Raw genomic sequence first — 15846 nt, 5'->3', positions numbered from 1 at the left:
CCCTTATTGCTTTTTTAGTTGTCCTCTGCTCGTTTTTAAAGGCTTCCCAATCCTCTGGCTTCCCACTAATCCTCTCCACCTTGTATGCTTTTTCTTTTGCTTTTATGCTGTCCCTGACTTCCCTTGTCAGCCATGGATGCCTCCTCCTCGGGATGAATTTATTTTGTGCCTCCCGAATTATCTCCAAAAGCTTCTGCCATTACTGTTCCCTGCTAGGCTCCCCTTCTAATGAACTCTGGTCAGCTCCTCCCTCATGCCTTTGTAGTTACCTTTACCTGGGGCTGGTTTAGCACAGTGGGCTAAATAGCAGGCTTGTAATGCAGAGCAAGGCAGCAGCGCGGGTTCAATTCCCGTACCGGCCCCCCCCGAACAGGCGCCGGAATGTGGCGACCAGGAGCTTTTCACAGTAACTTCATTGAAGCCTACATGTGACAATAAGCGGTTATTATTGTTATATGTTCCTTTTTAATAAACATGCTTTAAATCGCTCTTCATGTCCCAGATCCCAGCAGTTTCTCCTTTATTACCCAAGAAATGGCCCTTTTTTTCAAAATCATTCACTTTTCCATCACATTTATCTGGGAACTAATCTGGATCTTATTACTTCTGAATAATTTATTTGATGACCTAGGCTTCCAAATAGAAATGCGATCCCAACTTTGAAAAAAAAATGGAGTAATGTTCTGGTGGAGTACTGAGAATACTTTTAAATGTATGCAAGTACAAGTGTGAGAATGACTATTTCATGTGACATCCCTGCAATCGAGTCTGCTTTATGATGTTGTACAGTATCTTTAATGGGGGGAAAAAATTGAAAGGATCAGGGTGGCTATGCTCCAAGAAAATCATGCCATCTAAAAAGATCATGGGCGTGTTCCACCGGCCGCGTTCGAACAGGAGCCTCCTGGCAGGCTCGCCAGATCTACCCAGATCTCGCAAGGCATCAGGATCAGGATCCCACCCAGAATGGGCGTGACAAAGCCGTGCTCGCTTAAGTTGGTTCTAAAACGACTTCAGGAGCTTACCCGGGATCTACTGGCTTCCTCAAGCTGACCTCAGCTGTACATTGTTCAGTCCTGGTCCACACAAATGTGGACCAGGCTGAACGGCATCCGGGGGGTCTCCTGGGCCACCTGAGGCCTCTGGGGCATGATAGGATGGCTCACTGTCAGTCCCTCTGGAATGTGGGCACCTTTGCACTGCTAGGCTGGCACCTTGACACTGCCAAAGTGCCTGGGTGGTGTTCCCAAGGCCAGCAGGAGCATTGCCAGGGTGGCACTGCCAAGGATCGGGGCCTTAAGGGGGCCATGCCCATGAAAAGAGAGTGAAATGGGGGCATGAAGGGTGAGGATGCAGGGCAGGTAAGTAGTGGCTTCTGGGAGGTTGAGGGGGTGAAGGATAGGGGTCTGGAAGTCAGAGGGGGCTCCAACAGGGTGTGGGGGGCCCGAAGAGGGGCCCGCGGGCCCTTCAGCAAGGTGTCCTCACTTGGGGTGGGGCGCGGGTTGGTCGTTGGCTCCCCATTGATGAAAATAATTCTATATAGGCAAATAGGTTTTGTGAAGGGGAGGTCGTGTCTCACTAACTTGATAAGAGTTTTTCGAAGAGGTCACAAAGATGATTGATGCAGGTAGGGCAGTGGATGTTGTCTATATGGACTTCAGTAAGGCCTTTGACAAGGTCCCTCATGGTAGACTGGTACAAAAGGTGAAGTCACACGGGATCAAGGGTGAGCTGGCAAGGTGGATACAGAACTGGTTAGGTCATAGAAGGCAGAGAGTAACATGGAAGGGTGCTTTTCTAATTGGATGGCTGTGACTAATGGTGTTCCGCAGGGATCAGTGCTGGGACCTTTGCTGTTCGTAGTATATATAAATGATTTGGAAGAAAATGTAACTGGTCTGATTAGGAAGTTTGCAGACGACACAAAGGTTGGTGGAATTGCGGATAGCGATGAGGACTGTCAGAGGATACAGCAGGATTTAGATCGTTTGGAGACCTGGGCGGAGAGGTGGCAGATGGAGTTTAATCCGGACAAATGTGAGATAATGCATTTTGGAAGGTCTAATGCAGGTAGGGACTATACAGTGAATGGTAGAACCCTCGAGTATTGACAGTCAGAGAGATCTAAGTGTACATGTCCACAGGGCACTGAAAGGGGCAACACAGGTGGAGAAGGTAGTCAAGAAGGCATACGACATGCTTGCCTTCATTGACCGGGGCATTGAGTATAAGAATTGGCAAGTAATGTTGCAGCTGTATAGAACCTTAGGCCACACTTGGAGTATAGTGTTCAATTGTGGTCGCCACACTACCAGAAGGATGTGGAGGTTTTAGAGAGGGTGCAGAAGAGATTTACCATGATGTTGCCTGGTATGGAGGGCAGTAGCTATGAGGAGCGGTTGAATAAACTCGGTTTGTTCTCACTGGAATGACGGAGGTTGAGGGGTGACCTGATAGAGGTCTACAAAATTATATGGGGCATAGACAGAGTGGATAGTCAGAGGCCTTTCCCCAGGGTAGAGTGGTCAATTACTAGGGGGCATAGTTTTAAGGTGCGAGGGGCAAGGTTTAGAGGAGATGTACGAGGCAAGTTTTTTTACAGAGGGTAGTGGGTGCCTGGAACTCGCTGCCGGAGGAGATGGTGGAAGCAGGGATGACAGTGACATTTAAGGGGCATCTTGACAAATACATGAATAGGATGGGAATAGAGGGATACGGACCCAGGAAATGTCGAAGATTTTGGTTCAGACGGGCAACATGGTCGGCACGGGCTTGGAGGGCCGAAGGGCCTGTTCCTGTGCTGTACTTTTCTTTGTTCTGTGTAACCAAACTCCCAATGGCCCAAAAATGTGACTACATGTCATTAGATAGCGGTGGGAAATTCACTTACAGAGCCAGCAGAAAACTCCCAGCTAAACCCGCCACAAATGACACTTAGAAACGTTTCCATTAGATTGCGCCGCATTTCTAGCAATTTCATTCCAACAGAACTAAAAATTTATTTATTTTAAGGGCAGACATTTGGAAACATGTTGTCATACAGTAATTGTCCTGGGGGAGTGGATGTTCTGATAATTATTATGTTTCAGATATCGTTCTGGTGGAGGCAAGTACCAAAACCGGCTGACTGTTGCAGAGCTTCAAGCATTTGTTAAACAGCTCTATGCCCTGCCCTGTATCATTGACCAGGCTCCCTTACTGAAGGTATGTGCAACTTCTCGAGTCCCTTGAATATTTTAGTTAAAAAAGAGAAAATTAATTACAATATTTTGCAGCTTTATAACTTTTTGTTGTGTATTAAAATGAGTCTCCATGCAATTATAATGGAAGTTTTGAGATAATCATTTTTGTTTTGGCAGCTACGAAATGACTTTGTTTATATTATGATGTAATCTCTGCACAGGATCTTTTAAATTCTGTAGAGGATTTTCAGCACCGTTCTGAGAAGGCTCTCTCTGATGAAGTACCCAATACTTTTGAACTGCAGGACCTGATGGGTCTCAGTTTTGGGTTTGACATAGAATTACCACAGCTGCAGCATCTTCGAGAGCGTCTGGAACAAGCACGGTGGCTCGATGAAGTGCAGATGGCTTACTCTGCACATGTTTCATTCAATTTGGATGAAATGAGACGGCTGATTGACTGTGGTGTAGGATTGGTGCCTCATCCAGCTGTAGAGAAGGCCATGGCTCACTTGCAGGAACTACTCACGGTCTCTGAGCAGTCAGAGGAGAAAGCTCACAATTTGCTAAAAACAAGGTGAGAGAGCATTACTGCATCATACTTTGTGTGGGTATAGATGCACCAAGTCTGTTAGATTTGCAGATACTTTCAGTCTGTCAAGGAGGAAAAACACTTGAAAAGATCATAGAATATTTTGCGATTTCCACAGAAGAACAGTAAATCATAGACTCATAGAATTTACAGTGCAGAAGGAGGCTATTTGGCCTATCGAGTCGTTTGGAAAGAGCACCCTACCCAAGCCCACACCTCCAACCTATTCCCGTAACCCAGTAACCCCACGTAACCTTTTTAGACACCAAGGGCAATTTAACATGGCCAATCCACCTAACCTGCACATGTTTCGACTGTGGGAGGAAACTGGAGCACCCAGAGGAAACCCGTGCAGACACGTGGAGAACGTGCAGACTTCACAGAGACAGTGACCCAAGCCGGGAATCAAACCTGAGACCCTGGAGCTGTGATTACATTTATATAACATGAGAATCACAGGACATCCAAAAGTGCTTTGAAGTCAATGAAATATCTTTGAGGTATAGTCAGCATTGCAATGTATGAAATGTGGCCAATTTGTACACAGCAACTGTAATATACAGTAAATGTTTATGATCTTAGTTGAGGGTAAGTATTGATCAAGTCACATTTGGAACATAGGATATTATATGCGCAGCTGAGATGGCAGACATGATCTCCGTTTAACATCCCAGCTGAAAGGCAGCATTTCTGATTGTGCTCCCTTGGGGTACTAGGTCAGTCTTTATTATCGTCTCAAATATCAGGATTGGTACTGAATCCGCAATTTTCGATCTGCTCGAGTGCATATTCTATGTTCTATGTACTGAAACAAAGTTGGCAGATTGAGCATTTCATCACCTAATTTATGGACTTTAGGAACGACTTGACTGGCAAAATATTGTTTCTATTAATATTTAAACTACTTTCTAAAGTAAATTGTTCTTCATTCAAGTCTTCAATATGACGAATTATATATCTCCAGATAGTGCAGTGACATATCTCCTTCAACAGGTCCAATAGATTATACATAAATCTGTAATCTAATATAAAATCAATCTTGTGACTACTGTTTACGGAGTATTTAGTACAAACAGACCAGATTCGACATATTCATTGCCAAATATTTTAATTATTGTTTTTGGAAGATGGTACCTCTGCACTGTTCTTTGTATGCACTGGGAGAGCATTTCATGTAATTACACATTCCCAACATAGGGAGAAATATGGCTGAGTGGTTTTAAAAAAGTGTCAAAGCCACTGATGTTGAAAGAGAAGAGACATCACAGACACCACCACCCCCTGATGCTTATGCATAAATGCACCATTTTGCTTTGGAAAGTGAGTCTGGAGCTGAGGTGATATTGTAATCCATCTGATATTTTGTTGCAGGACTTCCTGAGTGTGAACTTGTTGCTGATTTTTACCACTTTACAGGAAGCCACTCTGACAGCAAACTCTCATGTATGTGTGAAACAAAAATAATATGTATTTTACATATGTCCAGTAGAATGGGGAGATCACATTCTGCATCTGTTGGAAGCCAGTTAGAGCTGCGAATCTGGGTCCTGCTCAAGACCTGGTGGCAGACTTGTCAGAATTGCCTCCCCTGGCAAACTGCATTTTTGGGACACAGATTGCAAGATTCTGCAAAATGTCTCGCAGCAGAGTCCACCAAGAATCTAGAAGTAAAGTTGTTGGGGCTGAAGGTAACTGATAGTCCTCCAAGTACTTGGCAGCAGCTTCTGTTCCAGTAGGCTGCAAATATCTGACTCCTCCTGAAGTAACAACACCCCGAGCCGCCTCCGACATTGGAGTTCCAACATGTTAAGGATGCTGATTCTCTCTCTGCCTGTATATATTTTATTACTGAGTTGCATCTGCTGTGAACCTGCAAGCTTGAGAGAACCAGGCTGCAGCTACTCCAGACATGGTGGCACAGTGGTTAGCACTGCTGCTTCACAGTGCTAGGAATCCGGGTTTGATTCCGACCTCAGGTGATTGTATGTGTGGAAGTTGCACATTCTCCACTGAGATCTCTTCCAGGGCAGGTGTGATCTGTACAAGAAGGCCGGGTTGCATCTAAACTGGAGGGGCACCAATATCCTGGCTGGGAGGTTTGCTAGAGTCACTCGAGAGGATTTAAACTAGTATGGCAGGGAGGTGGGAACCAGAGCGCTAGCTTCAAAGGTCTAATAACTGAAGGGGAAATAGAGAACAAAAATAAGAGAATAACATCACCCTGTCTGTTCAAACGCAGTGGTTTGAAGTCTATCTGTTTCAACACCAGAAGTATAGCAGGTAAGGCAGGTGAACTTAGAGCACTGATTAGCACTTGGAACTGTGATGTTGTGGCTATCACAGAAACGTAGTTAAAGGAAGGGCAGGATTGGCAGCTGAACATTGAAGGATATAGATGCTTCAGGAGAGATAGAGGGGGATGTAAAAGGGGTGGGGGAGTAGCATTACTGGTTGAGGAGAATATTATAGCCGTCCTGCGGGATGACACCTCGGAGGGCTCATACAATGAGGCAATCTGGGAGGAGCTCAGGAACAGGAAGGGGGAAATGACAATGTTGGATGTTTATTACAGGTCCCCCAACTGCCAGCGACGACAGAGGAGCAGATTAGAAGAGGTAGAGAGATTTTGGACAGGTGCAAAATTAACAGGGTTGTTGTGGTAGGGGATTTTAATTTCAAAGAAAAGTACAGCACAGGAGAACAGGGCCCTCCAAGCCTGTGCTGACCATGCTGCCCGTCTAAACTAAAATCTTCGACACTTCCTGGGTCCGTATCCCTCTATTCCAATCTTCTTCATGTATTTGTCAAGATGCCCCTTAAAATGTCACTATTGTCCCTGCTTCCACCACCTCCTCCGGCAGCGGGTTCCAGGCACCCACTACCCTCTGTGTAAAAAAACTTGCCTCGTACATCTCCTCTAAACCTTGCCCCTCGCACCTTAAACCTATGCCCCCTAGTAATTGACCCCTCTACCGTGGGAAAAAGCCTCTGATTATCCACTTTGTCTATGCCCCTCATAATTTTGTCGACCTCGATCAGGTCGCCCCTCAACCTCCGCCGTTCCAGTGAGAACAAACCGAGTTTATTTAACCGCTCCTCATAGCTAATGCCCTCCATACCAGGCAACATCCTGGTAAATCTCTTCTGCACCCTCTCTAAAGCCTCCACATCCTTCTCGTAGTGTGGCAACCAGAATTGAACACTATACTCCTAAGTGTGGCCTACCTAAGGTTCTATACAGCTGCAACGTGACTTGCCAATTCTTATACTCAATGCCCCGGTCAATGAAGGCAAGCATGCCATATGCCTTCTTGACTACCTTCTCCACCTGTGTCGCCCCTTTCAGTGACCTGTGGACCTGTACACCTAGATCTCTCTGACTGTCAATACTCTTGAGGGTTCTACCATTCACTGTATATTCCCTACCTGCATTAGACCTTCCAAAATGCATTATCTCACATTTGTCCGGATTAAACTCCATCTGCCATCTCTCCCCCCAAATCTCCAAACGATCTAAATCCTGCTGTATCCTCTGACAGTCCTCATCGCTATCCGCAATTCCACCAACCTTTGTGTCGTCTGCAAACTTATGAATCAGACCAGTTACAATTTCCTCACTCATTTATATATACTACGAACAGCAAAGGTCCCAGCACTGATCCCTGCGGAACACCACGAGTCACAGCCCTCCAATTAGGAAAGCACCCTTCCATTGCTACACTCTGCCTTCTATGACCGAGCCAGTCTGTATCCATCTTGCCAGCTCACCTCTGATCCCGTGTGACTTCACCTTTTGTACCAGCCTGCCATGAGGGACCTTGTCAAAGACCTTACTGAAGTCCATACAGACAACATCCACTACCCTACCTGCATCAATCATCTTTGTGACCTCTTCAAAAAACTCTATCAAGTTAGTGAGACACGACCTCCCCTTCACAAAACCGTGCTGCCTCTCGCTAATACGTCCATTTGCTTTCAAATGAGAGTAGATCCTGTCTCGAAGAATTTTCTCCAATAATTTCCCTACCACTGACGTAAGGCTCACCGGCCTGTAGTTCCCTGGATTATCCTTGCTACCCTTCTTCAACAAAGGAAGAACATTGGCTATTCTCCAGTCCTCCGGGACATCACCTGAAGACAGTAAGGATCCAAAGATTTTTGGCAAGGCCTCAGCAATTTCCTCTCCAGCCTCCTTCAGTATGCTGGGGTAGATCCCATCAGGCCCTGGGGACTTATCTACCTTAATATTTTTCAAGACGCTCAACACCTCGTCTTTTTGGATCTCAATGTGACCCAGGCTATCTACACACCCTTCTCCAGACTCAACAGCCACCAATTCCTTCTCTTTGGTGAATGCGGTTGCAAAGTATTCATTTAGTACCTCGCCCTTTCCTCTGGCTCCACATATAGATTCCCTTGCCTGTCCTTCAGTTGGCCAACCCTTTCCCTGGCTACCCTCTTGCTTTTTATGTACGTGTAAAAAGCCTTGGGATTTTCCTTCACCCTATTTGCCAATGACTTTTCGTGACCCCTTTTAGTCCTCCTGACTCCTTGCTTAAGTTCCTCCCTACTTTCCTTATATTCCGCACAGGCTTCATCTTTTCCCAGCCGTCTAGCCCTGACAAATGCCTCCTTTTTCTTTTTGACGAGACCTACAATATCCCTTGTTATCCAAGGTTCCCGAAATTTGCCATATTTATCCTTCTTCCTCACAGGACCATGCCAGTCCTGGATTCCTTTCAACTGACATTTGAAAGCCTTCCACATGCCAATTGTTGATTTACCCTCAAACATCCGCCCCCAATCTATGTTCTTCAGTTCCCGCCTAATATTGTTTTAATTAGCCTTCCCCCAATTTAGCACATTCACCCGAGGACCACTCTTAACCTTGTCCACCAGCATTTTAAAACTTACTGAACTGTGGTCGCTGTTCCCGAAATGCTCCCCTACTGAAACTTCTACCACCTGGCCGGGCTCATTCCCCATACCAGGTCCAGTACAGCCCCTTCCCTAGTTGGATGATCTACATATTGTTTTAAACAGTCCTCCTGGATGCTCCTTACAAACTCTACCCCATCCAAGTCCCTCGCACTAAGTAAGTCCCAGTCAATACTGGGGAAATTGAAGTCTCCCATCACAACAGTCCTGTTGCTTTCACTCCTTTCCGAAATCTGTCTACCTATCTTACCTCTATCTCCCGATGGCTGTTGGGTGGCCTGCAGTAAACCCCCAACATTGTGACTGCACCCTTCTTATTCTTGATCTCTACCCATATAGCCTCGCTGCCCTCTGAGGTGTCATCCCGCAGTACAGCTGTGATATTCTCCCTAACCAGTAGCACAACTCCTCCACCCCTTTTACATCCTCCTCTATCCCGCCTGAAACATCTAAATCCTGGAACTTTTAGCTGCCAATCCTGTCCTTCTCTCAACCAGGTCTTTGTAATGGCAACAACATCATAGTTCCAAGTACTAATCCAAGCTCTAAGTTCACCTGCCTTACCTGTTATACTTCTTGCATTCAAACACATGCACTTCAGGCCACCAGTCGCGCTGTTTTCAGCAACATCGCTCTGTCTGCTCTTCTTAAGAGCCATAGTGGTCCTATTTCCTAGTTCGCCCTCAATTTTTTCACCTTCTGACCCCCTAGCGTGGGTTTCCTCCGGGTGCTCCGGTTCCTGCCACAGTCCAAAGATGTGCAGGTTAGGTGGATTGGCCATGCTAAATTGCCCGTAGTGTCCTAATAAAAGTAAGGTTAAGGTGGAGTTGTTGGGTTACGGGTATAGGGTGGATACGTGGGTTTGAGTAGGGTGATCATGGCTCGGCACAACATTGAGGGCCGAAGGGCCTGTTCTGTGCTGTACTGTTCTATGTTCTATTGCTCCGGTACCCACCCCCCTGCCATACTAGTTTTACCCTCCCGTGTGACACTAGCAAACCTCGTGGCCAGGATATTTATGCACCTGAATACTAATTCAGCACGGTAGCATTGTGGATAGCACAATTGCTTCACAGCTCCAGGGTCCCAGGTTCGATTCCGGCTTGGGTCACTGCCTGTGCGGAGTGCACATCCCGTGTGTGCGTGGGTTTCCTCCGGGTGCTCCGGTTTCCTCCCACAGTCCAAAGGTGTGCAGGTTAGGTGGATTGGCCATGATAAATTGCCCTTAGTGTCCAAAATTGCCCATAGTGTTGGGTGGGGTTACTGGGTTATGGGGATAGGATGGAGGTGTAAGCGTGGCTGTCAGTGTGGTGTCCGTCACTGCTACCTCTGGTGCGAATGGGAGATCAGGGTCAGGCATTTGCAAGGCAGGAGCCTGCGCTAGGGCTTGTTTGAGATCTGAGACCGCATGTGTGTGTCGTTCGGTCCCGAACCATGGGATTTATTTGCGTCAGTTCAGAAAGGGGGGGTGGCCTTGGTGGCAAAACCGTCGATTTAGTTTCGGCAGTACCCCACCAGCCTCGAAAGCAGGGCAATAAGCTCAATTCCTTGGGTAAGAGAAGCCATGTTACCGATTTGATCCGCTTCCTTTCAATCATGTGTTTCCCCTTTGTCATTACTGTACCTAAATACGAGACTTGTAGCCTCATGAACTGGGCTTTCTTAGGATTTATTTTTAATCATCATTTAGTGAGGAGGTTCAGCAGTTCTTTTAAAATTTCGAGGTGTTCCTCTCTGATTTGAGTTTGGAGGAGAAGATTCATCTACATACTGCACCAGACATCCTGGCTTGGAGAAGTGTTCCGTGCCTTTGGCCAGCCGCTGGTGAAATATGGAGGGGAAGTTGTGGAAACCCTGTGGTAGGCACGTCCAGATATACTGTTGTCCCTGGAACGTGATGGCAAATTTATATTGGCAGTGGTGATCTCGTGGAATGGACCAGAACTCATTGCTGATATCCAGCGCTGTGAAAGACTTGGTGCACAGGGCCTGTTTCATCATGGCTTCAGGGCTGGTCGGAACTGTACACACCCCTGTCAGCATCAACGGGGCCGAGGTTGAGATGGTTAGCAGTTTGAAATTCCATGTGGAATTTGAAATTCCACCTCCAAAAATCCGGGTCCACCCATGTCAACGCTACCACCCAGAAAGCACAACAGCGCCTATACTTCCTCAGGAAACGAAGGAAACTTGGCATGTCCACATTAACCCTTACCAACTTTTACAGATGCACCATAGAAAGCATCCTCTTTGGCTGCATCACAGCCTGGTATGGCAACTGCTCGGCCCAGGACCGCAAAGAAACTCAGTTGTGAACACAGCCCAGTCCATCACACGAACCTGCCTCCCATCCATTGACTCCATCTACACCTCCCGCTGCCTGGGTAAAGCGGGCAGCATAATCAAAGACCCCTACCACCCGGCTTACTCACTCTTCCATCGGGCAGAAGATACAAAAGTCTGAGTTCGATCCCGGTGCTGGGTCACTGTCCTTGTGGAGTTTGCAGATTCTCCCCGTGTTTGCGTGGATTTCGCCCTCACAACCCATAGGTGTGCAGGCTTGGTAGATCGGCCATGCTAAATTGCCCCTTAATTGGAAAAAAATGAATTGGGTACTCTAAATCCTTTTTTTAAAACAGCTTCTCCCCACTGCTACCAGACTCCGAAACGACCCTCTTATGGACTGACCTCATTAACACTACACCCCTGTATGCTTCACCCGATGCCGGTGTAATGTAGTTACATTGTGTACCTTGTGTTGCTCTATTATGTATTTTCTTTTATTTCCTTTTCTTTTTATGTAATTAATGATCTGTTGAGCTGCTCGCAGAAAAATACTTTTCAGTGTACCTTGGTACACGTGACAATAAACAAAATCCAATCCAAATCCACTGTGGGGGCTGTGACCAGGGTGGTTTTGTTAAGCGCCCGGTAATCAATGGTGAGCCTCCAGGAACTATCTGGTTTTCGCACCAGCCATATGGGGGAATTATTAGTGGGGGCAATGTGGCGCAGGACTCCCTGCTTTAGTAAGCTATTTATTACCTTGGCCACTTCCCCTTCTACTTGCTTTGGGATGCCGTACTGTCTTTGGGGTTTCGAGTCAGGGCCTTCCATAATTACTTCCCCTATCATTCGGCCACAATCATGTTTGTGGTTGTCGAACACTTGTGTGTGTTGGGCGAGTATATCTGGGCTCCTGGGTCATCCGTCATTTTGTGGGTGGTATCCTCAGTTCTCCAGTAGTGGAGATTACCAGTGGCCAGCTCGACCAGGGATTCACTGGTCGGCATGAGCCAGGTGCAGGAGTTAGCAGGGTAAATTGCAACTTCTCATTAAATATGACCCTAAAATGTGTTCTGCTTCAGGGTGGAGCTTAACTAAAATAGCAGGTGATAAAATACCAGGTTCCCTAGCCTAACCGCCATTTCTGCACCCTCCTGTGGTGACCCGTGAAACCACTCAATATGATTGTTTTCTGAGTGGGCCATGTGCATCCGAGATTGCGGGATGTGTTGGGCGCAGTGCGGAATCCCTGTGTGTCCCATAGGAATCGACGGGGAAGCCTCCTACCTCTACCAGAGGTCTCCCTACACCATCCCGCTTAGTGTTACACACCCAAGTCGGTGAGGCCTGGCACCATCATGCGCGCGGTTCCAAGTCTATCTGGGGGTATATACTGTTGGAAGTATGTACTGGGGTGATTGTTATCTGTTGGGAGGTGCCTTCCAGTGGCATCGGTTGTCGGTCCTCATCAGGAACCGTTGGTAAGATTGGGCGCCCCACATTCCCTAGAAAAATGCCCGATCTGGCCACAGTTGTAACACTGGGCTTGTGAGCGGGGTGGGTGTTGTGGCTCAGCTCAGTATTGCTCCACTGGTGGAGGCGCATGCCTAGGGTTGGATCTGTGTTGTTCCCGTTGTCTGTGGTTGGGGGGGAAACGGGTCCGCTCGGGGCTGGGGTTCCCTGATCAGGCGGTTGGCATGTGTGTATGAGGTGGATATCCTGGGTTTCCAGGTCCTCTGTTTCTGGTTCCCCTCTCATTACGCCACACCGGGCCGGGATTTGAGTGGATGGGGTTTATTTTGCTTGGTTTTGTGGGCTTCGGTGAGCTCATCTGTTTTCATCCCATCCCCAAATGCAGGTCATTTTTCGGAACGCCCAGGCTTCATTATGAGTATAATTTTCAGGATTGTAATTCTCACACACTTTCTGGCCTTTGTCAGTAGCATGGGTTATTAGGGTGCAAATCCATGGGCTTAAACGTAATAAAATTAACTTGACCGCCTGCTTCGTTTAAGCTGTTTAAAATATGGGTAATGCTTTCAAAGAGAGCGTTTGGGTCCCCGGAGGCCTCGAACACCCCGATAGCTTTTACGATGTTGATGAGTTGGGTCATAGTGTAGGGCGTCACATAGGTAACATTGGAGTTCTGTCCGTCCTGTTTGTGAGTTCTGACCAGATTCATGGGGAGCGGTGGTTTGGTCGGCTCCGGTGTTTCGAATGTAGTGGGGCTGGCCGTCGCATAGGCACAGGCATCCTTCTCTAATTCATCCCATTCTAATTCTGGGTCACTGCCCCCGTTTGCAGTACAAGAGCACATTACTCCCCTTTTGATAGTTAGTTGGGATTTTAATTTTTCTGTCTCACGCAGGCATTTGGTGTGGTCCGTTACGCGGGCACTGTATTCTTTTCTTGCCTTCTACAGGAGGCAATGTAGGTTGCTGCATTGTCACTTAACCTCTTATAATTGTTCCAGCATGGTGTCCCTCTCACGGACTGCACGTTGCGCTTTTTGATAAGCTTTATCGCTCTGTGATTAAAACTGACTCATATAGATTGCGTTACTACTGTTCCTTTCCTCTAACTGCTGGATGCGCGCGTTATCACCCTCTAGATCATGTTTCAGTTGTGTCATCTAAGCTTTGACCTGAATTAACTTTCTCTCTTTGGAGCTGTTCTAAACAACTGGCAATCGCAATTGCTTCACTTAGTTTTGGGGCCCATTTACTGAATTCTTTATGGGCATGCCTCCAACAATCCTCTTCTTCGGATCCCTGATCCGATTTTGGGGTGTCGCCTCACTGTACCCATCTGGGTTTTTTTTTCATTCAAATACGTGCAATTCTTCCCAATTGGAGCGACTGGCCATAACAATTCTTTTAACGCTCTAGGTTCGCAACCCGGGGTATGAGAATCAATAGAGATAAGGATCAGGTTTACACTAAATTCGATCTCACAGAGTATTCACAATTCTCTCGGCGATCCTAACTGAATACACAGTTTGTAAACCTTGCGTTTCAGACACCAAGTTTATGGTCCAATTCGTGGTTAAAATCTGTATTGGTCCTTCACTGACTTAAGACAATCACGTGGTGCATTTGCTCTCTTACTTCAAGCTCAGACAGAGTGTTAGAGAATACAGGGTTCGACTTCGGAATAACGTGGTTACTTCGTATCGAAGTTCCATTTGGGGTGCCAAATGTTGTATCAGTTCAATTCAGATACTTTCAAAGCTTATTTACTTAAATATTTTACATCAGTGTCCTTTAATACCGAGAAGAACAAAGTACAAACACAGGTATAAATTTAAACACTCTTTATTTCACACAATTACCTCTATAGTGCTCACAAAATAGTCTCTAGAGGTACCCAAGATTAGTTTATACTACCTGCAAAGATGGCTTGGTAGGGCTGTGTATCCGATCCTTGAGTCCCTCTGGTCCGTCGTCACGAAGATAGATTTCGCTGGCAGTTTCTTAGCTTCCTTTTATGGTTTGGTCTGTCAAGGTCACCTCCCACGTCTAGTCTTTGCTGCTGGGGTGTCCAGAGTGCCTTTTTTTTAACCCCCCTTGGCCTTGCGCCTTTTTTCTGCTTCCCATGGCCTTCTGCCAATGGGGTATCAGGAGAGAGTTCCAGTATCCAATGATCCGATTGACAGGGCACCTGGGCCCATCCAGTATAGGCACGTACACACATCGTTCCGAAATAAGGTGACGGCGGGAACTCTAGGCACCTGTGAGTCTGGCTCGATCTGGGCTTCCAACAACAGATCGATTATCCTTTGATGGCTGATTGACCGTATATGTACTGACAGCCTGTCTGGTTTCAGTGTATTTGAACTTTGCCAGTTTGAATTCCCATGGGGCTGTTTGCTGGAGTGGCTGTAGCTTGATTTAAAGTGCCCAATTCTTTCATTTAAAATACCCAATTTAATAAGGCCGAAAACTAGGTCCTGCCAGGTTACCATACCATTGCTTCTGTTACTCAAAACCAATTATTTTGAGTCCATATGGAGCCTAAAGCCAGTACATGGAAGAGATAGCGAAATGGCCCCCCTCAAGGATCATAGGAACTAGGAGCAGAAGTAGGCAATTCAGCCCCTCGAGCCTGCTCCACCATTTAATATGATCATGGCTGATCTCTTCTCGGCATCAACTCTACTATCCTTCTTGCTGTCCATAACCCTTCAACCCATTTATGAATTAAAAACCTGTCTATCTCCTGAAATTTACTCAAAGTCCCTGCAAAGTCTTCCCATCGAAGATAGTGATAGTTACTGGGATCATATGCAAAATTAGCCAGGTTGGCTAGAACTTGCTCCTTTGCCTCTTGACTATCATTATCTTGAAACTCCGTAACAAGGGCTTGTAGGTAATCAAACCTGTCTTGGGGTTTATCTTCTCTCAGTCGGCCAGAGGTTTTATGAAGGGTAAATCGTGTTTGACTAATTTGCTAGAGTTCTTCGAAGATGTAACCAGCCAAGTGGATAATGCAGATCCCGCAGGTATAGTATACCTGGACTTCCAGAAGGCATTTGATAAGGTGCCGCGCAAAAGGTAAGATCATATGGTATTGTGGGTATTTATTGGCTTGGATAGATGACTGGCTAACCAACAGAAGGCAGAGAGTCGGGATAAATGGGTCTTTTTTTGATTGGCGAGATGTGACTCGTGGGGTTCAGTCCATGTGCCTGAACTATATACAATATATATTAATGACTCAGATTTCGGGATAGAAGGTACAATAGTCAAATTTGCAGATGATACTAAAATAGGTAAGAAAGGAAGCTGCAATGAGGAAATAGGAAATTTATAAATGGACATAGATAGGTTAGGTGAGTGGGCCAAATTT

At 46.4% G+C, this 15846-nt stretch overlaps 1 protein-coding gene across 1 annotated transcript in view; it reads left to right on the top strand.

Moving 5' to 3' along the window:
• Positions 1–15846, top strand: part of LOC119978372 (lysine-specific demethylase 5B-like) — a 425856-nt gene that overhangs the window by 245815 nt on the left and 164195 nt on the right. Inside the window, exons 14-15 of the mRNA XM_038819962.1 lie at positions 3090–3204; positions 3404–3759. Coding sequence (XP_038675890.1) covers positions 3090–3204; positions 3404–3759 — 471 coding nt within the window. The remainder of the gene's footprint in view (positions 1–3089; positions 3205–3403; positions 3760–15846) is intronic.

Source organism: Scyliorhinus canicula, chromosome 15, assembly GCF_902713615.1.
Source record: "Scyliorhinus canicula chromosome 15, sScyCan1.1, whole genome shotgun sequence".
NCBI lineage: Eukaryota > Metazoa > Chordata > Chondrichthyes > Carcharhiniformes > Scyliorhinidae > Scyliorhinus > Scyliorhinus canicula.
This window is presented reverse-complemented; position numbering and strand designations above follow the sequence as displayed.